General features: G+C 38.5%; 1 protein-coding gene across 4 annotated transcripts in view; it reads left to right on the forward strand.

The window, feature by feature from the left end:
* The window catches only part of SH3KBP1 (SH3 domain containing kinase binding protein 1), a 211,907-nt gene that overhangs the window by 157,028 nt on the left and 29,907 nt on the right, over positions 1-24,972 (forward strand). For all 4 annotated transcript variants that reach the window (XM_077172590.1, XM_054628054.2, XM_077172595.1 and 1 more), the window contains 3 exons: positions 2,516-2,610; positions 19,585-19,686; positions 23,625-23,676. In XM_077172590.1, the coding sequence (XP_077028705.1) occupies positions 2,516-2,610; positions 19,585-19,686; positions 23,625-23,676 (249 nt within the window). The remainder of the gene's footprint in view (positions 1-2,515; positions 2,611-19,584; positions 19,687-23,624; positions 23,677-24,972) is intronic.

The raw sequence follows: 24,972 nt of genomic DNA on the forward strand, positions 1-24,972 counted from the left end.
AGGCAGTGAGCAGGTGGAGTATCCTAGCCAAGTCCACAAGGAGACATCCCAGCCCTTCCTCAGAATGCAGTAAAGCAGCATGCTGTTAGACACTCCTTTCATCCTCTGAATCTGAGTTGTGACCTGGTGGTTCTCACATGGCCGGTGGTTTGGAAAAGTCACCAAATGTTTATTTCATAGTGTTCTCTGCTTTCAGAACAGGGAAAAGGATTCCCCCAAAACCTTTGTTCATTTTCTTCATCTGAATTTTGTTTCTTCAGAGACACCAGAGGAGGTGTGGTGAGCTGACCCCACCCAGCAGCTATGCTCCACCCAGCCACTTGCTCCCCATAAGGGAAAAATCAATGAATAAAGACAGTTTGATAAATAAATGAAAGAGAAATAAAAAGAAGGCAACAAAAAGGCAACCACCATGTAGTAGCTCAATTCATTCACCACCTACAGTGGATCAATGTCCAGCCAGTCTCCGAGGAACGGCAACACCCCCAAAGCCATTTATTGCATTATTCATTTTTATTGCTGAGCAGGAGGCCATATGGCACAGAATATCCCTTTACTCATCTTGGGTCAGCTGCTGTGTCCCCTCCAGATTCTTGCTCGCTCTGGCCTACTTGGGGGATAGAAAAAGGGGAAAAAAGAAAGCTGTGTAGGTATGCAGGGCAACAGTGAAAACACCAGTGTGTTACTGGTGCAGTTTTAGTCACAAATTAAAAATACAGCACCATGTGGGCTGCTGTGAGGAAAATTAAATCCATCTCAGCCAGACCATATACAGGGCATGGCCAGAAAACCAACTGTAATAGTCATGGGTAAATCAAACATTTTAAACATTTGTGTTCAGAATAAGAAATCTGTAAAGCCTAAGAAGTTCTTGTTTGCTTGAAGCAATGACACATAAAGTTCTTGCTGTTTCTGAATGACAGTGTGTGAAATGAAGAGCTTTCCTGGTTCGACTAGTACTATTTAATTTCTCAGGCTGATGGTGCTTGCAGAGAGCAAATTTTCAGATGCACATTTCTAGGCTGCTTCTTTACAGCTGGTGTTCCTCTCACTAAACTTTAGAAGTTTGGAGGGAGCTTATGCGTCAGAGCCCTAAATTTGGGTTATAATCATGAGTTTGGTATCTGGATTTTGGGGGGGCTGATCCCGCTAGACATCTGTCACTGCTGTCCAGGCAGCAAATGGTTCAGCTAATCAAATGTAGGTGTCTGCTCCTGGAGTCACAGTGGCTCTCAAGGCTTTGCTCATTTTAGTGACTTGGTCTCCATTGACTTTATTGCCCTGACCGGGTTGATTTCTAACATCAGATGCCTGAATCTAATACCTGAACAAAATACCCCATGGTATTTTGTTTTGAATTGCCTCCAGCTGTCAGACCAGAGGGACATGGGAATTCCATAGGTTCAGCCATACTATGCATGTGTCTTACATACCCACAAGTGTCTGAAAAGGCACTTAGTGTCTGGGCAGCTGAACTGACCCCCTGGAGGAGCCTCAGATACCCTCAAGTGTGATAATGCAGGTTCTCTTTGTAGTAATTATAAAAGAATTAGTCCTGTTATTTTAAATTAATTTGTGTTTCTGTGGCCTGCCAGTACTTCTCTGCATTGAATATGGAAGTTGACTAGACAGAGAAGTCATCAGACTAAGACATTTAAAGGGAGGTGAACATTTCTACAAAATCACATGCCCTTCTGCAATCAGTAGAGTAGTTTACTTAGTCCTTTTAGACCTGCTGTCTTAGAGTATCACATATTTTTATGCATAGTTTAACAGCTGTAAAATATATTCCCTTTTTATTTGTAAGGCACACTGACATACTCATCTGTTGCACAGCAACATGGAAGTAACTGCTTTTCATGACAACTGCTTTTTATGATTTCTGAGTAGGAGTGCTGGCTTCTGTATTTTCCAGATGAAAGTTGAGATGATGCCCTTATTTATAGACAGTAAAGGAAAAAGGGTCAAGGAAACTTTAGAGTAATACTCAACACTCTTACACTGAGTGTACAGGTGGTTTAGTTATTAATGGACTAACATTCATTAATGTCTTATTTATTGTTGTACCATCTGTATAGATTAATAAATATCTGCTTTCTTGCACACAAGGGGATAGGTAAGCTATGTCACCCTAGTGTGTCCTTAGTGCTTCCAGTTTATGCAGTCTGGTGGGAGGCTGTACCAGTGGAACTGTGGAAGGAAGTGTCAGATACAGGCTTACTCTAAGGGAAAGAGTTGGTGGCAGGTTGCTGTCTGGAGCAATTTCATTTGAGATAATGGTTCTAGGGGCTACAGAGCTGACTCCCTGGATGACGTGTGTGGGAATGCTTATCAGCCTGCAGTTTTTTAAATATTTCATGTTGTTTATGAAGGTCTAAAATACAAAGAGAAAGATGGCAAGGAAATAAGGCAGCACAAAGAGACACTAATGGAATATTTTATGAAGATTATTCACCCCTGAATAAGCAGTTGTTATAAAGTGATAATTTATGACAGTGAATGTTCTTCCTTTCAGACAAGGAGTATTGCAAAGTGATATTTCCATACGAAGCACAGAACGACGATGAACTCACAATCCGGGAAGGTGATGTTGTCACACTCATCAGTAAGGTAAAAGCAATATTATTCTCCTATAAGCAGTGATACAGTTTTTAAAATTTGCATAATTTAATTGCCTTAAAATTAGTATTTGTGCCTATAGTGTTGTTGCTAAACCAATGCTAGTTTGACAATGAAATGTTACACAGACTTCAGAGCCCTACATCTCCCTTCCTCTTGTGCTTTAGAGCCTTACCCTGATAATGAATGTTAAGCAAACAACAGCCAATGTGTACTCAAATTTATACAATTAATTTCAATTTGAATCTGCTGGCAGATCAACATAAATTGTAAATTGATCTCTGTAACAAACATAATGGTTTAAAGAATAAAGTGGAAGATTCAGGAAAGCAGCAGCTTTGAATATCTCCCTTTGGTAAATGAGTTATTTTTCTTGTAGGAATTGTGAATTAGGTTTTTGTTTTAGATTGAGGTAATGTGCCTAAATTAACTTACTGAACTAAACATTTAAAATTTAGCCACCCTTAATATTCTGGTAAAGCAGAGAAAGATGACAGAGCAGCAAATAAATAGTTTTACATCTGTGTTTTTTCAAAAATTATGTGTTATTATTCAAGATAACTAATGAAAAAACAATGCCAGGATTTATACTAAATCTTCAAAAGCCATAGAGTGAGATGGTGAGTAAACAGTTGGTTTTCCTTTAGAAGAGCTGTGCACCATGTTACAAAGAATAGATTACAGTTTAGGTGCACTTAATTTCCTGCTCCTGTTTAAAGACTTTACAGTTTGTTTAAAAGTTTTTGATTGCTGGACATAAATATTTGTGGGGGGGAAAAATACTCTATAAACTAGGAAAAGCTGTGGATTTTCCATGAGGAAGATGAATCATAGCAATGTACACAATACTGCTGCTTTTGTTTGTGCTTATATGAAAGTAAAATAATTACTTCTATAATAATTGATGTGTCATAAGAAATTGTTACTTGACTGAACAATTTGGCACTGGGTGAAAAAAACCCCAAAATCTTGGGAAGTCCATCTGGGGCTGTGTTTGCCACATACAAAGCTATTTTCAATCCTAGAGGATATTTTTGTCCTGAACAATATTCATGTAACCAAAGAAAACTAATCACACATGTGGTAGGAAGAGAAACTGCAAATGTAAAAATTAATTGTGTACATTAAAATATCCTTTAATGACTTGCCCTCCTTGACCTTTGTTTAACTTGTTTGTAGAGCTTTGTAGCTTTGCCTGATTTAGAATGTTCTCATGTGAATATTTAACACTGTTTCTGATCATGAATATGGCTTTTAAGATGTTTTTCCTGTCCACTTTATGCTTTATTGACCAGAATGATTTAATTCCCCAAGATGGCTGGTCTCTGGGTGTTCATCAGCAAGCATAGATAAAAAGACAATTACATTACTGAGGTTTCTATGTGAGATTTCGTTATCTTGCTTTTTTGTATTTTCTTCTTCCATCTGCCACAGTGGAAGGATATTTGTCTTTTATAATAACTAAGCTGATGATTTGACCACATTGATCAATTTTCCAAGCCAGGCAAAGAGAATGGTTTGGAATAGTAAATACACTGCTCTCTAGCCCTGTCCTTCTGTTCTCTAGTGATATTAAACAATTGCAGACATATTATTTACTTTTCTTCTTTTTTTCTGTGTCATGTCACGTCTGTGACCACTTACATAAACCCATGTCTCTAGAGAGGAGGATCTCAATGCACAAAATCCTGGAGTTTCTCTAGGGATGCCTTTTTGTGCACTGTCAGAACTGTTCTGAGCCACTGCAGAAATGGTGCTTAACAAGCAGTCACTTTGCAGATCCTTTTGTGCTTTGCAGACCTCATTGCAGTCAGACTTGTGGGGTTTCTTCATCTGTTTTTGATACAGTTTAAAAAAAAATTAAATTCGGGATATGTGGTGTCAGGGTCTTTGCTGTAGAGTTCTGAAAACAGTGAGGTCTCCTCTATGCTCTACCACACAACACAGTAACTTTACTTTAGTCCAGATTTTCTGAAGCAGATGTCTGTTGTCATCTTTCTTTTAGTCAGCACTAACAAAGTCAGCCTCACCTTTCTGCCCACCAATGGCTTCTGCTAGAGAGTGACCTGGAGCTCAAATCACCATACTTTGACATGACCAGTTGGTGAGCCATGCTGACTAAGAGGCATCAAAGAGAAACATATGGAATGCATCAGAAATTATTATCATTGATTTGCTTTGCTATCAGATTACAGTTTCTTTTAATTTATTTGTAATTAATTGTTTTGCTTTCTATGCTGGGAAAGCATTAGGCAACACTTATTGTTCCCAATTACCTTCACTAAAGAGAGAAGACTGGTACTTCTAAGGAAACAAATGGGTGTCACAGTACTGCCTACAACCACAGATGCATTATTGTAAAATAATATATTTTGTGAAATCACTAAAACTAAAAAGTGATGTAGATTCCCAGCATAAAATGTCTGTCACTAGACTAGTTTGTTTTTCCACAATTAGATCCATAGGAGCATTGAAGGCTCATAATTTTAACTCATGCTGAAATTGCTTTTATTTGAAAACAATAGCATTGGTGAGAATGTGTGGGAGTGGCTGAAGTGATGAGTGACAGAAGAATGGGAAAGAAATCTCATGAAAAGTATGTAGAATGCATTACAATAATCTTAAAACCACGAAGATAACACTTGATAGGTGCTAAGACAAAAGGGGAGGGATCAAATGAGTGAAATGGGAAGTTGCTACAAGAGCCTGGGTACAGGTGCACACTGTGTGACAATGGAGGAAGCTGTTTGTCTAATGTTCATCTCAAAATGCTAAGACCCAATTTTGTGGAAAGGTGTAGAATCAGTAAATGCAGAATTCAATATCACCATTTTAACAGTACCCACATATAAAAGGGATAAGAATATAACGGATTTCTCTCTTTTATTCAATTGAATTAGTTCTAAAAGTCCCTTTGTCAAGATCATAAAATCAAGATCATAAAATATCTTTCTAATATAAAGAGCAGACTCTGTTTCAAGTTCTCACTGTTTTGATGGATGTTGAGATCTTGAATCACAAGCTGGTCAGAACTTCCCAATAGGTCTCTGTGATAAGAGAATTTGAATATCTGAGGTTTCTTTGAAATAGCTAAAGAATACTTTGAACAGATTTGCTAAATCACAAGTGACCTCCCTAATCACATGGAGAATGTGCTGGAAAGGTTTATTTAGGTGCTGAAGAAAGTCAGTAGAGGCTGATAACTTACAGGTCAGAATGTATGTATTTGGGGAGGTATAGGATAAAGGATGGCATTATGCAAAACTGATAACCAAAAATAATTACCAATTATTTGGAAAATATACACTATGAGATAGAGTCCAAACATATCTTAAAAGACTGAAGAAAAGCAGAAACTTCACATACATCTGTTCCAAAAAATTCTGGAAAAGGTTTTTCTTCCCTTTGTTCACCCAGTGAAGCCAATACCCTTGTAAATACCTAGAAAAGGTTTTATTTATTAATAAGTGGAAATAAAAGTGGGCAAATGGTATTTTGCCCCACTTTAGTTTTTCATGCAGAATGATGTAAAAACCCTGAAAACATTGGTCAGAATTGTAACAGAAGGTAAAAAACTTCAAGGCAGTAAACTAAAAGATCTGGTACATTTTCTGTGCAAAAAGGGAGTCTAAGAAAGATGCACCTTTGAAAGAAAGAGAATAAAAATAAAAATATAGTAATATTAGTTGTATAGTTAAGGTGATGTTTGTGCATTTTGATGATTAGATATGTTCATAAGGTTAAAATTATGAATGGTAAGAGGCCATGAGATGGACACTGTAGATTATTTTTGTATTGTCAAACATTTGTGTTCCTTAGGTTTGTTTGGGTTTTTTTGTGTCTTCAAAATATTCCTGACAGCATTTGGGTGTGGGTAAGAACACTGGTTATCACTGCACCCTGCAGCTGAAGGAGAGTGGCAAACAAGTCTTTTATAATGCTCAAATATTCATTTTGAAGATTGTATTTGTAATAAATCCAGTTTCTCCTAAGCAGCAGAAGATTCATGTGACATTTTAAACTGTCATCATGAAAATTTTACAGGACTTTTTATTCCAGCCCTCTTAGCTCTAGCTATTGTAAGCCACTTTTCTACAAATTTATTAATAGCTTTGATAAATTATGACAAAATGCATAGGATTCTGAAGACTTCACTGGCACACAGAAAATTACCTGTGTGAGGGATCAATAGAAATGGCTACATAATTTCAAAGCAAATACATCAAGCACACACTGGCAGCTGTGCACTCATTCAAAAGCAGTTTTATTGCAAGGATGTAAAGAAGATTTCATTGTAGTGCATCAATCTACCCGAGCTCTAGACAGCAAAGACCACTTTGTTCCCAGGAGTGAAAACGGTCTGGATAAATAAAATTAGTTGCTTCAAAAATCATTGCAAGTTTGAAAAGGTGGCAGCATTGGAAAGATATCCTCATCTGAACCCTTATTATCAGTGGGCAGCACTGATATCAGCAGCAATTCTGCTAATTTTGAAGTTATAAGGTGATTTTTGCTGATGCTATTGAAATAGTACTGGGAAAGTTACTGCATTGCTATCATGAAAGACACAATAGGATAATTACTAGTGAAAAATGTACATGACTATTTATCTGGTCTAGTTATTTAATGAGATTTTTATTGGCAACTCAATTTGTAGAGCTTAATTCTGTGCTGGGAGGCAAAGAGCCACAAACCTAGTTATAAAAATAAGCATAATGGCAATCACCTTTTACAAAGCTTGTCTTTGCTTTTGGTGTCACCGTTAATAATTTATTGAGAGATTTGCAAGTTTTGTGGCTCAAAATGCTGTACATTTAGCAGCTTCCTGCCCTGAAGCATGTGCAGTCGAGTGATAAGACAGACAAGTAAGCACAGGTGAGTAGAAGAGCATAAGGAAACAATTCAATGAGATTCAGTCTTGGTAGTCTCTTCCATCATGTCCTTTTCTCACTGCTGCACTGGTGTGCTGTGTGTTGGAATCTGCCCTTGTGTAGAGCCTTTAATGCTGCCCAATCCTTAGGGTAGCCACAAGGCAGTTCATTTAACCCTGACTGTATTTATAGGCAGTTACTGGAGCGTGGCCCTTTGGCCAAAACAATTCTCCTGCTTTTCTCTCTTACACCATCTTTAAATGCTCATCCTGGTGCAGGAGGTAATTGTCCAGAGCACTTTCTTTAGCTGAGGGATTGGCAAGGCAAACTCATCTGGGCAGGGCTGTGAAGGAAAACAGCTGCTCTGCCGGATGCAGGAGGCTCCTGAAGGGATGAAATTAGTGAGTGCTATGTTAAAGGATCCTGCCAGTGAGCTGGGGCCGTGAGCAGGGGAAGGAGCACAGGCAGTGTGATAGAGAAGGACACTTGCTGATACTCAATCAAACATTTTGCTGGGCTGGGGAGTCACTAGGGTTGCCAGAAATTGTTTCTGTGGGGTTTTATTCATTGCTGAATTTTTCTATATGCCTTTAATTACAAACAGCATGCACATATTTTATAAACCTTGGCTATGGAAATATGTGAAGGAATTAAAAAGTCTAAGATTTTCTTTAAATATGAGCTAATAGGTAGGTATCACTAATTCTTCTGTATTAAGATGAAATCTTCACTATTTTCACCTCTATGGGTAAAAACAAACCAACAGAATGATAATATTTGAGGTCATTAAAAATGCACCTAATTGGCAAGATAGAATTTTTCCAAGCAGAATTATTGTAGCTTAAGACTTTCAAAATAAAGTTCAAGATTGTCTCTTTCTTCCTATGACAGAAAGGAAAAAATTAGTCGCATTTTATGATATTCAGGTAATTTTGTTTTTCCTTGATTGGCAACTAAAATCAAGCTTTTAGCTCATTTTTAGAAAATAGTTTTCTAATATAACCTTGCAAAAAAATTTAGGTTATGTAGTTAAAGTATGATCTGATTTAATAAAATATTAATACGGCTTTCTGTCAGAGTAACACAATGGACTTTTGTTGACACTGAATATTTGGTCATGCAGATGCCCCTTTTTGGGTTTTAATACAAGATATTTTGCACATTTGTGCAAATCTTCTGCAGCAATCTTGCATACAGAAACTGAAAGGAATACTGTAAGTAAAGTAAGTAAGTAAACATTTAATAATGCCCAGCTTTAAGAAAGCTTTTATGATAGCTTTAAGAAAGCTTTTATGAATATTTGTGTTTAAAGAGAAGCATGTAAGCAATAAAGGCACTTACTTCTTGCCTCTGGAAATAAATAGGTACTTCCTTCAGAAAGAACAATACCATAAAGGCTCCTGAGATAGCCATGAATTATTCATCACTGGCCAGGCCTAATAGCTGTACCTAATCTGCTTTCTGTGTTCCTTGTCCTCTACCCTTCACTCCTTCCCTTGGCACCAGTTTTTCCCCCAGGACACCCTGCCTCCTCCTCTGATTGGGAACCCTGCTTGTATCACACTGCTGACTCCATACAAGAAATGATTTTGCACATTGTGCATGCTGAGGGTGCAGTTTTACATGATGGATGAGAGGTGGCTGCTCAAAGGGATGGTTCTCCTGCCCTCTCACCTTGCATCTGGCAGCCACAGCACACACAGGGGGTGTGAGCAGGGACAGGTGATGGAGGGGGGGACTGTCCCAGCAGCTTGCTGAGAGCTTGGTGTAGCAGTAGGGTCACTTTTCCCTGACCTGAAACTTTCCTCTGTAGGGTTTGACTAATAGGAATCAGAAGGTTTGGATCTTTTCTGGGTTTCAAGCCGTGGTGCCATGAGGGATGGCAGCTGGGGTGGCTCCTGTTTGACATACCTCCAATGTGTGCAGCTAGTGCCTGGGATAAAGCTTGTGTCATCTCACAGAAGCATGAATGCTTCCTCAAATGAGTTATTTAAAGCAGTTATATAAAACTTGTGGGCTCACTGATGATCAAGTAAATAAATCTTCATTTTCTGAAATTATGTTATATACTCAGTAAATTATGGAAAATAGACTCTGAGTAGAGTCTATTGCTTGAACCTTGTCCTTGGCCAAGGATTTTTAATGTTTATAAATAACTTTGAACACTTAGTCACATCTTGCAGCATTTCTTGGCTGCTGTGATTAGCAGTGGGGCATTAAGGTCTCTGTAGAGACAAAGCCTGACAATGTTTATTCAGGAACCAGGTACAGGTTACTTTTCATTGGTATCTTTAGATATATTACTGAAACACAAATGTTTGAGCTAAGCATTTAAATAAGCTTTTAAGCCTGTGCTTAGTCCAGGGAGAGTGGAACAGCCAGCACTTGAATGCTGATCTCAGTAGTATATTTATAATATTACTTTTTTAAAGTACACACTGAAGTTGTCTTTTCCTGGTTTTGTTACCACAAATTGTAATGCTACAAGAGTGACTTCAAAAGAAGGTGATTCTTTTGTTCATGGGAAGTCCCAAATTTGAATTTTGACAAACACAAGTTCATGCCAAGCTATGTAGGTGAAGTGGCAGGATCCCTCATGCGTGCAATGCTTCAAGATTTGCATAATTTGAAAGGCGTTTTGTTTGTAAGTATGTTTAACACAGCCAAGCTAATCTAAAAAGGTGACACATTTTGAGATAAAAAAAGAAAGAATCTTTTTTTCTACTGAGAAGAGATATTGCTGAAATGCTGAGGTGTCTGGAAAACTGTGATTATTGCTCACAGTGTGGGCTTTAGATGCATTGCTTAGTTTCATCCCTTCTTTTATTCTGAATGTTGTGTTCACCTGCTGGTTTGATAGTATTATCTGAAGCTCAACCTTTTCAAGGCAGAGAAAGCTATTTCAAGGGGAAGTAAAAATGCACATACAGTGCCAAGTAGTTAGTAATTGTAATTAGGACCCTGGTCCTAAGATGTCTTCAATCTAAGTAGTAATAGCATTAAATAATCTTTCAAATGTTTTGTTCTAGGTTCATATAATCTTTCTAAATACAGAAAATGTAATTACATAAATATTTTATCTTGGCTCATCAGAGGCATAAATTATGTCTGTTACTAGAACCACCTTTCATGTTTGTGTTGGCTAATTTAGGTTTAATTTGAGTATTGGAATGTTAGAGTTTTATGATGTGGAACATATTTATTTTTCCACAATAATTCTGCTGACTGAACATTGCAAATGAAGTGAATCCTCAGAAGAGATGGTTTTGTTCAATAAGCAACTTAATTCTTCCTGTTTGTACAAATATTTCATCAAAGCTTTTTCACCTCATTACTGATTAAACCATTTAGTCACAGAATGTAAAGTCAAAAGATTAGACCTAGCCTGAAACATATTTAACAGAAAAAAAGTCTGCTCTGTTAGATCCTCTGCTCTAATGTCCTGGGTATTGCAGGTCATTCATTATTCTCAGCCAGTTCCTTTTTTTTTCCCGTTCACTAATCTGAGCCAATTTTTGAACAGACTTTTTCTTCTGAAGAGGTGTCTTCTTGTTGTGCCTTCCAGTAAAAAACACAGCCTGGACAGAGCAGTGTAACCAGAGCTGAAATAATGTCTAATTTCTGACTATCTCTCCTGTTTCCTTCCATAGAGGTTTGACATGAGGATTTATTAGCAGAGCCTTGGAGCTTGCAGATAAATAAAAATGTTCCTGTTTGACTCCTTAAACTTTGAAAGATGCAATTGGCATTATCAGATGTGAGGTTCAGTATGGCTTGGGCATGAGAACTGACAGGAGCTGGGAAGGATCCATTCAGGATTTGGGGCTTTTGGAAGAGGTTAAGGATTTGAGCAGGATAAACCTCTGGGTTAGAGGCCAAACAGAGGTTAGAGGCCACACTGTGAGGTTTCCTTTAATGCTTTTCTTTCAATATTTCATAATCTATATATATTTGCAAGAAGTATGTAAAATGAAAATGGGTTTTCTCCAGGATTGCTTCAGAAGGCAAATTTATTGTCTATTGGGCTGTCTCTTTTATCTAAATTATCTCATATTAGGTAGTTGTTGAGAGACTCATTCTGTCTTATTGACAGATGTTAAAATCATGTTTCTGCCAAGGAGTACTTGATTACTAACCAGATGCTCTAAATCATGGCCATTTTCTTAACAGAATTTAACAAATTTTGCACTTTTTTGTACTGTAAATTCTCTATCTCAGTAGCTGAGCTTATAGTAAGTAACAAACCTTGATAATTTGGAGAAGTACCAGGTAGCACAATGTGAGTGTAATGTAGGCCTCTGGAGAGATGCTTTCCTTCATTCATAGATAGTTTAGCAAGTTTAATGAGAACTGATGAAGATTCTAAAATCAATTATTTTCTAACTCTTAAGATAAACTTGGATTTTGAGAATGATCTGTCTTGGTGTCAATGTCATGACACTGAATGTAGCAAGAATTTCTAAAGAAACATATTTTAATATTATTAAAATGCTTTTTCACCTGACTTAGCATGACTTTGTTGTTTCCCTCCAAATCCAAGTTACATTAATCAAGATCTGATGTGTTTTTAATGATGGTTTGACAATCACAGAGCCTGTCCAGTGGCCTTCTCTGGTGTTTGTGAGAGTTGGGACCTCTTGGCCCCAGTGCTGCAGTCAAGCCTGGAGCTCCCACAGGTGCCCTGTGAGGGTGGGCTGAATGCAGAGGGCTTGTCCTCCAGATTTGTCTTTCTATGAGCCTTTAATCCTCAAATTCAGAAGCCTTTGTATGTTGCATGTATCTCTTTGTGTCTTATGGTTGATGTCTTGGAAAGCTCAGTAGACACATTTTGTTTGCATTAAAGGTGGTTTGTTTTTCTTTAAATGGTGATGTTGGCTAGATGTTGGCAAAAGAATTCTGGAGAGATGCTTACAATGGGGTTAGTAGTAATTTAATGGGGGGCTGCCAGCACAGCAGAGCTGATACATGAAAGCTCCCAGGGCAAGCATAAGAGGGATTCATGGCTTTCTGAATAATGCTGTTTTTCCAGCTCAACATTCTTCTTGATGAGAACCAACTTCACAGGGGCAAAAGGAAAGCAGAGATTTAATGAATGGAAATGCCAATTGCTGGGATGATTATCTATCTATCTATCTATCTATCTATCTATCTATCTATCTATCATCTATCTATCTATCTATCTATCTATCATTGTTGTTATTATTACTATATCTTTCTCTTTTTTGTTTGTTTTTGGGGTTTTTTTTGGTTTTTTTTGTTTTTTTTTTTTTTGTAAGGAACTATGTCTTCTAGTGGAGATTTCCAGAAAAGTAATACTTTCTTAAACCCTGCATCATTGTGGTGTATCTCAATATAGATACTACAGTATAAGCTTCTGGGGGCCTGCTTTTTCTTGTTCTTAGTGTTGCTTTCTGTCTTAGCTGTGATGATGAAATCTCTGTGATGGAATAGTTCTGAATCAAAAACTTTCAATCAAAGAGCTGAAAAATCAAGCAGTTGTGGGTTGATGTCTAAACTATAGCTTTATATTTTAGCAGTATTGCAAAGTACCATCATGTTCAGAGGACCAGACTATGCAGCAATCAGCTCCCTCAGAAAAACAGAAGTCCTATTTACAGATGAGAAGATTGGCCTTTTTCAGATGTATTTCTTCAAGAGTTTACACAGCTGCAGTTCAAGTCATGGATAGGAGAGAAGATAATCACATAGCTTATTATTTATTTTGTGACCTTGGGGAATAGAAAATATCTTTCATTTACTTATACTGACAAAAGCCTTCTCTTCACTTGAGGCAGCTTGGAAGGTAGGTTAGGGAGTGGAGAGATGAACTTGGGCCATGGCACTCCCTGAAACTGTCAGTCCTCCCAAAGGTAGAAGGGAGGAGAGGAGTGGGTGCTGCCTCGAAGACCTGGCGGCTTTGGGGGAAAAGGCAGGAAACACCTTTGCCCCCAAAGTGAAGTGGAAAGCACAGCTGCAGCAGTGGATGCCTTCTTCCTCTCAGGCTTCCTTTGGTAAAGCTGCAGGAATTGCTCAGCTCTTGGTAGATTCCCAGAATCAGATGGCTGTTAGTGCTGGAGAGAGCAGTTTTGATGCACTTGCAGCTGGCTGCAGTGATGAGAAAGGTGCAAGTCCAATGGGCTTCTGAACACATTCTAATGGATACATAGAGCCAAGTAGCTTCAGGGTTTTATTTAAGTCATTAAGAACAGTCTCATAGCACACAGTAATTCTCCTGTAAGTGACTTCAAGAAAAAAAAGAATAAAAAGAAAAAGGGTAGAATAATGTATAGTACTTGGAAGAAAACACACACTGGAGCATGTCTGACATTTAAATTATAGTAATCTTGCATGCTTTATTGATTCTTGGTAAAATAATGAAAAAAATCCAAATAGTAGAGTTTTATTATAAGTATGTTCACAACCAGAAGGGCTGCTTTGCATTTTCAGCAAAAAATGTTGGTTTCCTTCATGTTCCTTTTATCTGGCTCAGGCCTAGAGTGCAAATAGTAGTGTGGGCTAGAAATAAACCCATCTCTAATAACCAAGTCTGGTTTTTTAAGGGAAAGAACTTTATATGAAATGAAAACCCCTCTGTCTGTGGGGTGTATGAAACTCCTGCCTCCTTGGAGCAGAGGGAAAGGCTGTGAAGCTGTCAGCAATTCCAGCAGGGAGGGTTCAGTCAGGTTTGGTGGTGGGGTAATCAGTCACAGCCAAGCTTGTGGCTGGGACACAGCTTGGCATGAGAGACACATTACATGCCAGGCATGAACTTGAGTCTTGTAATTTCATGGTCTTGAATGTGGTATCAGGTACTAAAGGGGACTTGTTTTGGTGTTGTGAGGGTCCCCAGGACAAGGTGAGAGATGAGAATTGACTCCAAGTTCTCAGAAGGCTGATTTATTATGATATGATGTTATAAGAAATTGTATACTAAAACTGTACTAAAGAAACAGAAAGGAGACATCAGAAGGCTAGACAAGAATGATAATAAAACCCCGTGACTGACCAGAGAGTCAGACACAGCTGGACTGGGATTGGTCATTAATTAAAAGCAATTCACATGGAACCAATCAAAGATGCACCTGCTGGTAAGCAACCTCCAGACCACATTCCAAGCAATCAGAGAATTATTGTTCACATTTCTTTTCTGAGGCTTCTCAGGAGAAAAATCCTGGTGAAGGGATTTTTCAGAAAATATCATGGTGACAGGGACTGACAGCTCTGCCTTATCCACCTCCATGGTCACCTCTTTTACCACCAGGGAAATGGTGTTTGAAGGAAGGGAAGTTTGTGCTCTTGGCTGGTGGCAGCTGGGCTCCTGCATGGGGGGATGCCATGGGCCAGTGTGGGTCTGTCTGGGTGCAGCTGCTTCTGAGCACAGAGTGGAGTATTTGTCACACTGGAGAGCAGAAGGTGCTTTATGCTGGGCTTTTTCTTCAATCTCCACCATCTTCTGCTTTTTTCCTGTTGAATTGAGAGCGCCAAGGGAAGGAACAGCACTATGTTTGCTCTAATACAGAGCAGTAGTTCTGCTGCTAAGAAACCTTTTAATGTAGGATACTGTGTGCATAAGAGACCAAGCAATGCCATGATTCTTTCACCCAGAAGAGGAGAAAGCATGACTCCACCATTTTATGACTTTTCTTTGTCACTATGAGAGTGGCTGCAGGATCACTGCAGTTGCTAAAAGGTGACAAAGCCTTGATTTTCTGCTGTCAGCCCTACTTATGTATCTCACTGTATTTCATTTCCATTCAGTAACAGTGTGATAAATCTGGTGCTCTGAATGGAAACTTTCTTTGCCAAGTATCTCCCCATGGCTTTTGGCTGGTCTCTCTACTCATGTATCTCTCTCTTTCCCCTCTCCTCTGTCCCTACTTTTTTAGTCACCACAGAAAAAAGTTTCAGAGTAGAACTGTGTTTTTACATTTCTTGTTTTACCATTGGTTTGGGTTTGTATTTTGCATTCTTTTTTGATGTTCCCTTCTGGAAAAAAAAAGTCTGTTTTCTCCAGACGATTTTCTCTTCCAGTTTTATCCACAGCTTGCATGTCTCACTGCTAATTCCCTAAAGAATAGTTCCTCTTATTCTTCATATCAATAAAAGGACTGATGTTTTTAGTTCACTTGTGTATACTCTTATAATTCTTGGCAGCATGTTGATAAAAGGTAGCTATATTCTGATTTTCTAGTACTTTCCATTTCTCCCAGATTTACCCTTTCCTCTGGCTTATGTAAATGTTCCAGCCCAGGCTGATATTTTAGTACCTGATGTTTTGTGTAATATTTACTTCTTATAAAGTTTAAACATCTCAAAAATTCCTCAACACTTTAGTCTTTCCCTTTGCTATGCTTTGTCCAATTTTGTCCCAAATATTTAGCACAAAATGAACGTTGCTAGTTATGCCAGTATATTCAGTTTTTTATGCTTTATTTGGGAACTGCTGAGGAATTAGAATGGTTGCTGAATGGATGTGACAGCTGGAATCACACCCTGCCTTCCCTGGGGCAGGCCTGATGGGCAGAGAGGATGCTTGACATGGAGGATTCCCTGTCCTCCCTCTGCCTGGCTGAAGGGACTGAAGGGACAGGGACAATGGCAGCAAGCTCCTGGCCAGCACAGCAGGAGCATCTCCTCTGTGACTGCCCCACCTGCCCAGGTGCCCTGGTACAGTCAGTGCGAGGCTGTCCCAGTTACAGGTGACAGGCCTTGAGCTGTGCCAGAGGAGTTTTAGATTAGATGTGAGGAAATATTTGGTCCCCAAAGGAGATGTCAAGCACTGGAACAGGCTGCCCAGGGAAGTAGTTGAGTCTCCATCCCTGGAGGTATTTAGAAGACATGTAGATGTGGCAGTCAGGAACAGAGTTTAGAGGTGGGCTTGGCAGTGCTGGGATAAAAAATGGATTCAGTAATGTTAGAGGTCATTTTCATCCTAAACTGTTTTATGATTTTACTTCACTAGAAATGAGGATAAAACCAAGATTTGTATTTTAATGAGAAAATACCAAAATCTCCCTCAAGATTTTTAATTTCTCTGTTTTATGAATCTGCCTCTTCTTGAACAATCAAAGTAGGCTTGGCAATGTGAACCAGCAGTGAATTTCTCTGAGGTCTTTGATTGCACTGTCACTGCAATGAGAACGTGGGTATAGTCTCCAAATTAAGCTTTGGTAGGAGCTGATTTTTACAGTAGCTAAATGTTGACACAGCTACCCCTTAACTTGATGAATTTCAGTAGCTGGAGTATTTGTTTTGCCAGTTTCATAAATATTTTTTGAGGGCTTTTTTCTTAAAGGAAACCAAAATGCATTTCTAGTACTACATTTCTAGGTTACATATTCTTCATAGGACTTTGGGGATATTGCATCATCTGATTTTTGTTTAAGTTGTTATATGAGTCTGACAGAATAACATGGAGATAAAGCAGAGATCCATTTGGTTTGTTAATAAATTTTGGGTTATTAATAAAGATTTGTCAATCTTGACACTGGATCGCTTGACAGCTTTTCTATAAAATTTGCATTTTGAAATTATAGCTCTTTTGCTGTACTTGAACACATGAACACAAGATATGTTAAAAAAGACAATATGGTTAAGATTGCATGTCTGATGGCAATCTGGAAGTGATTTTTGCTCATTGTTCACAAGCAGACACATTGTTTTCATCATGCTGCCGTGATTGTGCTTCATAGCTCTGCCCTTTGTCAGTACTTGTGGCAGCTTGTGCAGTGTAACTCAGGTGTGCTTGTGTGCTGCTCTGACCCCCAATTGAGATCTACCTTCTTCCAGCACCTTAGGGTGGCTTCCAGAGGTTCCTGGGGCATGGCAAACCTGCAGTTGTGGGCAGCAGGAGGGCCACCATGGAGATTCTTCACCAGATTTCATCAGTAGCTTTTAACTTCTGAAATCTTTATTTCTCTCAGTGACCCATAAGCCTCCTCTTGCAAGTGAAGTAAATGAGAAAATTAAAGAGAGACTGCCTGAAGATATTTACTTGCTGTATGAAAATCCACTGTGGTGATTGGCTGCATAAGCCTGAGTGACAAGCTGGAGAGGGGTTAAAAGCAAACCTGCAGCTCTTTGGGATTTATGCATGTGTGACACAAACAGCAGCTTCATGAAAACAAATGTGCTTTAAAAAGGAAAAAATTCAAGTGTTAATGAAGTGAAGAAGTAGGAGTAATATTTATGTTCCCTAAGAGCATAAAAAATCTAACCTAAAAAGCATATATGTGATGTCTTGTGCTGTTCAGTCAGGATTATTAGCTAGTGCTAAGCCATGCAATCAGTTGAAGCACAAGATTTTTGTCTCTGGATGCTTGACTTATTCTTAATGTTTTTCAAAATCTGAATTGGGTTAGAAATGTTTAGGCAATTTCAGCTTAGCAGCATAGGGGTGGAGGGCATTATAAACCACCCCATGTGACAGAGCAGTTGAGGGCCCTGAGTGTTGGGCTGTGCAAGTGGACAGAGCCAAGTGGGAGAGAACCTTCACAGCAGGAATGAGGGGTGCTGGCTCTGCAGCAAGAGGAGAATCCTGCCCAGAGCCTGCCCATGACTGGCCTCCATGGAGTCCCTGACAGCCCTGGAGGCACTCAGCAGATGTTTTGGAAACATCAGCTGGGCAAGAATCAGCTCTGGTCACTAAGAAAGGTCTAACAGAGCTGGGAAATACCTCCTAAATAACTGCGGGAAGGTCTAGAAAATGTCCTCCGTGGTGGAGACCACCCTGCTGAAGAGAAGGGAAAATACAGAAAAGGAAAGATTAGGCATGAGAAAAGATTATAAAAAAAGAATGGAATGATTGTTTTGTGCCTGCATTACATCAGAAAAAATTCTGAGACAGTGGGGGGAAAGATGCACAAATGCACCAAAACAGACATGACTCTTTAGCTGGTGTGTTTAGTTAGCACATACTCAGGAGACCAGGAGGACTGAATAAGCTAAATAAAGATTCTAAAACAAAAAAGTAACAAAAACCACCCCCAAAGCATAAAAGCAATGATCTTTAATATTAGTCTGTTTTCTCTCAAATATCATCCAGTGTTTGTCTACTGTAACTTACAAAAAAATACCAACAAGCACAGTCATTGTGAACAATATTTTTAGGACTTGGTATTAAGCACATCTCACTAAGTTAACCTGCATTGTTCTGTCATCCATTTAGTAGGTGAAATAAAAGATTTTATGGAAATCAGGAAAGGCTGGCCAGCCTGATCTCGAGCCAACTGCAAAAATTGGCTGAAGTGGTTTTAAGACTGAGCAGACAATGGGTAACTTTCCTGTAATTGTGTTTTGGATAACAGCTGAACTGTTTCAGCTTTAGCTTTCAGGAAAAAAGAATGTGGAAAATCTCAACAGGAAGTATTCTATGTAGCAAGCACACAGACACAAAAAAGGGAATATGGAGCACTGAGGACTTAGGGAACCATTTCAACCTTCTCTAAAATGTTGTGACTTCTGTTACTGTTATTATTCATAACAAAAATAGCTTCTATTTTTTATCATTTATATTCACTGATATTACTTTTTCACCTATTTAGCTGTACATTGTTTTACACTCTGCATTGTACTGCTCAGAAATGCTGCAGAAAAAGAAGGTGATGTCAGATATTAATCAGGTGCATTATGCCTTATTAATTGGAGTGAGATGAAATTTAATAATTCCAGTGTGTCAAGCTTTTCTTGAAAGTATGGGAAATAAGGGAGCTTTTTTATCTTCTGATGTATGATATTTAATGAAGTTATTGTCTTTCTGCAGAATGAAGTCAGAGAGACATAGGGTCATGGATGATCAAAATGCTGACTTGTTTAATAGATCAAATGGTGAACAAGCATTTTGTTTTAGACACAGACAAGGTCTTGAGCTCTTACAGCATGTTCATTGTTCTTTCCTAGCTGTTCCATGTGATAATGGAATGCAGGGTGGTTATTGAAGTTTTTGTTTGATAGATTACCCTGTTAACCTGGCACTCCAGCAAATTGTCATATTCTAGCAAACAGGCAGGACATCATGCAAGAGAGTACTTCAGCTCAAAAATCTGTTCAGTGCACCAGCACACTGTGGTTTTCATTTCATTTTACTGTTTTGTAGGATTGCATTGATGTGGGTTGGTGGGAAGGAGAACTCAATGGCAGACGAGGTGTCTTTCCAGATAACTTTGTCAAGCTACTCCCTTCAGATTTTGAAAAAGAGGTAAGCAATATATTCTTTCATTTTCACTTGAAAATTCAGAATTAAAGTAGAGCTGAAAGAAATCCTCTTTCAGATATGTGATTTTGACAAAGTTTTTCTTCTCATCTAATAACATAAAAACATAAAGGAAAAGAATTCTGGTTAGAATCCATAAAAAGAATGCGTGGCACTCAAAGTCATATTACACAGTTTCCTAGAAGGGTTTGATGTGCCCATCCAGTCACCCCACCTGCACTATGCTGCTCTGAAAGCCCTCTGTCCTGTGTCCTACAAGTTGGAGAGAGACAAGAACTAGAGGTCCCAGGACTGAGTCATGTGATGCAATGATATCCAGAATTCTTTAATCTTCTCCATTGTTTTTGTGGTGGAATATGAAAAGTTAGAGTATCACCTGCATGCTGATGGGCAGCAGTCAAGCACTGTTCCAGAACAAAAAGGGTGAGATTTTAACTGTGAAATTTGAAAAATAATAAGCTTTTGGTATCTCAGAGGTATGTTTCTTTACCTCTCAGAATTACTAAAAAAGAAGGTATAAAACCTATGCAGAAGTTTCTTCAGCTCCTATTTATTTGAAAAAGATGGCATTGTTACTTGCCAGACAATATTTAGAAATCTTGTGGTTTCCTGGAATAAAGTAATGGATTGCTTCCCCCAAAAGACCATTCCATTTTTAGGAACCTTTTGAGTCATCAGTGGGATATTACAAGCTTGCAATCAGGCTTTTGATGAGTATTTCACAGTGACAGTGTAAGCCTTCTGTGATAAAACCAAAACTTACTGACACCCAGCTTCCCTCTTTGGCAATAAAATTGGATGCTGAAGGCAAAAATTAAATAACTTGGAAAGCTTAATACAGTAACTATTAAACAACTCACAGAGGCTAGCATGATAATTTTTGAAAAGGAAAGGAGAAGAGCAGCAAAAACTGTGGGAGACGAAAAGGCAATTCCACAGCAAAGTGCATATCCTGGCTTAGGCCTAAAAATGAAAGAAGGTGATTACTGGAAGGGGCAGAAATCAAAAACCTGAAGACATAGTGAGCCTATTATAGAAGAAAAAAATCCTTATTGGTATCCATTTTTTGCGGTGTAATTATTCAGTCTTTTTGAACTTAAAAATTATGTATCTTTAAAGTGATTTTTAGAGTACAATTGAATGTAACTTGTAAAGTAAATTAGATATTCAGACACTTGGAAATTACAGCTAGGTTTGCTCTAACTGTGGAGAATAAAATTTTATTAATTTTTGAAATGCCACAGATCTGGCCACTTGAGTAAGTAACTGGTAGGACTATAGACCATCTGTCTTTGCTTGAATCAGTGCTAAAAGGGAAGGAGATAAATACTTTACCAGTGATTTTGTCAGGTATTTTCTGATGTGATCCAGAAACCTTGGATTCCATCCCATGGTCTGAAAGTATTTGTTGCAGTAGTTCTTCTGTCTGTTCAACAAAAGCCTGGGATCTCTTCCCATCTCCTTGTCCAGTCCCCAATTTTCCAAGCCTGACTCTTTTCCACACATGCCTATTTGTTCCAGTTTTTTTCTATTCACTGCCTAGTCCCAATCTCCACCTCTCAGGTGGTCTCCATTACAGGATTTTCCCCTGAGCTCACTACCTGAGTCCAAATCACCATCTGGATTTACTTTCTATCCCTACACCAAATTTCTTTATACAGCTTTTTTTCCTCTCCCCTTTTACTCTTTGTCCCTGCTCTCTAGTTCTGTTCTCTTCTTGTCCAATCAGTCCTGGTTTCCTTTCTGTAAATTCTGTCTCCATCACCTTCTCAGTTATCTCAAGCAGCCACAGACCCTTGTAAATCCTTCTCGCTCCTCCGTGTTCCCCTAAGGAGTCTTTTAAGGCTCCTTCACCCTACACCCTTTCTGGCCTTGTTCTGTCCTTTTGAAACAATCTATTTCCCTCTTCAGCTTTCAGTTAAAGCCACTTTGTCAAATGAACCATAAGACCCTTTCTCCTTTGTGTCTCTCTACATAAGTGCTTTGGTTTTAATCAGAAGTGACCGCAGTGAATCTGTCACTTGTCCATATGCACTTGTTATGCTTTGGAAGGCATCTCAGGGGACATAACTTAGAGCCCTTACAGGAGAGAGCTAAGCCAAAAGATGTGCTGAGAGAGTGCATCTCTTGGATGCTGCTGATGTATGGTCAGTCAATGGGATCAGTCCACAATAAAACCCCAAATGCCTGTACTGTACTGCTGAGTCCTCAGCATCAACAGCATCCCCCTGCAGCCATTATCAACAGAACTCCTAATGCCTATCACAGGACATTCATTGTCTCTGCCTCATTTCCTTTCCAAATTTTTCTTCACCTTTCTGCATTTAAACCTTAAACAGTGTTGCCCAAGTTCTTGTGGAAGTGTCTCTGAGTGTAAGGGACTCAGTGTGTGTGGACAGTGGCCCATGGCAGCCAGGCTTTACAAGATCATTCTGATCTCCTAAGTTCATGGCCACAGCTTTCTCAGGTTGATGATGGGAGGTGAACTGGTCATGTTAAGATGGTAGGAGAAATTTGAAGGTTGCTGGATGACAACTTTGAGATTCAGGATGTTGGGCTTACCCTGTCTGGGCTGAAATGTTATTTTCTCCAGAGATGAGTACATTTGCTAGATTTGAGAGAGATCCCTTGGAAGGGTATGTGGCAAGCACTCAGCCTTCACAGCAAATCTGCTCTCTTTCAACACTCAGACCCAGATCTGAGAGTTCTTGGGCAGACACTGAACTAATTACTGCAAGTGAACAAAGCAATTGATCTTTCTCGAAAGCTTTGGCAGATAGATAGAAAATAATTGGGGGGAGGGCAGGGATCAATAAGAGTTTGAGAGAAAATACTAGTCTAAATGGCTGATTGAAGTTTGGCAAAGCTGTGCATATCTGGAAAAATCATTTCATTTCACATTTGTTCCACAAGACAATATACATTGCTACATAGCCAGAAATGTAGTGAAAGTGATTGTGATCAATCTGTAGCAAAGGAAATAAAGTCCTCCTCAGAAAAAAAAAGAATGAACATATGGGGAGAAAAAGTTAGGTTTTTTTTTCCCTTGGAATTTCTTTACAATAATCTTGATTGTTTTTGGGGGTTTTTTCAAAGTGAGAGATAGAGTATGGCATTTGATCTGGCATGATGCTCCATTTGGTTCTGTACTCATTCCAACATACTTGTGGTGACTGCCAGTGTGCTGTGCATGCATTCACACACATCAGCACAGAGGAGAAGACAGCAGCCCCCCAGCCTCAGGTGAAGAGAAATTGTTCTGGCACTGCCAGAACTGTTGGTGGTCATGTGTATCAGTCTTGCCATTACAGATCTATTAGGAAAATCATCATAACAGAGAAGGTAAAAGTATTAAAAGGACAGATTATTCAGAATAATTCATTTCATTTCACCAAACATCTAAAATTTCGATCTTTCACAACTGGAACTCTAAATATATCCTAGTAAGTGAAGAAAGAGTAACCTTTGTTGTATTTCCTGAATTCTGCATTTTTGCCTCATTTACAGGTCTGGAAATACCTCAGCTTTTGCCACATGTATCTCAGAGTTTCTTTGTGTTAGCGCTTTTTTTTCCAAAATGGGTAAATATTTACAAAGGTCTTCTTCATGAGATCAAATTTCAAAGGTCTTCTTCATTAAATCAAATTCCTCCAGTCTCAAGGTACATAAAATGAACTTTTTAAACCCCTCAGCAGGACATTTCAATTGCAAATATAAAAATGATATTTTATTTGTCAATGCTATTTTCTCTCTTCAAATTCATTTTAATGACGTTATTTCAGGAGAAATATGTGTGACAGATCTGTAGTCTTATGACTTGTAATTATTAATGTTAAGCACTTTATGATCAACTCCAACCTCTGTATGAATGAGATTTACAGGCCTTTTGAAGCAACCTGTTTTCTTCTGTTATTAAATTTTAGAGACCGAAGAAACCACCACCTCCATCAGCTCCTGTCATCAAACAAGGATCAGGTAAAGTGCAGTTGAAATTTTACAGCACATTTCAGTGAGCACATCTCAATCTAAATTAAGTGTATTCAAATCTGTATAGAATTCATCTGTAAAAAAATTGACAAGCAGATGTCTAGACAAAACCAAAGAAATCACAATAGTTGGTAACCCTGAAAGACTGTGGTGGGCTTTGAATGTATTGCAGTCAACCATCTATCCCATTTCAAAATAACCTGGTTTGCCCCTTAATCATGTTAAATCAGAGCAAGTGTGATACTTCAGTTTTTCAAATTGTTTTGGTTTTGTTCCCTGACTGGAGTTGATTATGTGCATCTCCTTCAGTACAGACACAGTATGTGGAGTCTGATAATACCTGCAGGAGGAAACTGCATTCACTACAGATCTGATTTATTCTAGACACACAGAGCTTTTTGGAATATCTATAAAATAGTGTCATGCAGTGGCCTCCTCTGAGCTGCAATCTAAATCTTGCAGATCTGCACGAATGCTGGATCTGGCTGGCTGCTCCAGGTTTTAGGCCATAGATTCTTGGTTTTCAATACTTTTATAGCCCTAAGTGTAAAACTAAAAGGAATTATCCTGAATGGTTGTGTAGATAAAGGTATTGAAAAAGTATTAATGGGCTGAGTCTGTTTTCCAAACAGAGGAGTGATAGCAAAACTGATTTTGTGATCTGTTATACTGAATTGTGTGTAGTTACTGAGAGCTGAACATACTTCTATTTGTAATTTTAAAAGGATCTCTTCATACTAATTCTCAAAAGTGCCTGCATGATTTATTTTTATCATGAAACTTAGAAACAGTTAAAAAATCTACACACTTGACAGACCTCAGAAACCAAATTCCAGTTCCATTCATGTAAAAATACAAATCACAAGGCAGGGGATGCTCTCAGAGTTTTCATTTGTATTGCAATTGTGGTGGAAACATAACTGTGGCTGGAATTCTTTAATCCCTTAAGCCCAGTCAGTTTGTAAAAACTCTGCAGCAGCACTACTGCTTCCCCCACTGCAGGCACACATTAAAAACCAAAACAAATGTGTCCAATCTCCAGATAGTTTTCTTGTTACTGTGACATGTTCCAGCTTTTGGTGCTTTAAAAAGTAAATTTTCCTCTCCTGCAGACTTAAGCTGTTAGTAGAAATGCAACTTATACCAATATACAATTTACTGTGAATTAATATGCTATCATTTAGCTAGTTTGAATTTGTCATGCAGTTCTTTGACAGAATCATGACCATAAATATTTGTGTTGCTTATTGACATGCCTGGTTTGTTCTTCATTCTGTCTTGAGA

The sequence above is a fragment of the Agelaius phoeniceus genome, chromosome 2, assembly GCF_051311805.1.
Source record: "Agelaius phoeniceus isolate bAgePho1 chromosome 2, bAgePho1.hap1, whole genome shotgun sequence".
In the NCBI taxonomy this organism is placed as follows: domain Eukaryota; kingdom Metazoa; phylum Chordata; class Aves; order Passeriformes; family Icteridae; genus Agelaius; species Agelaius phoeniceus.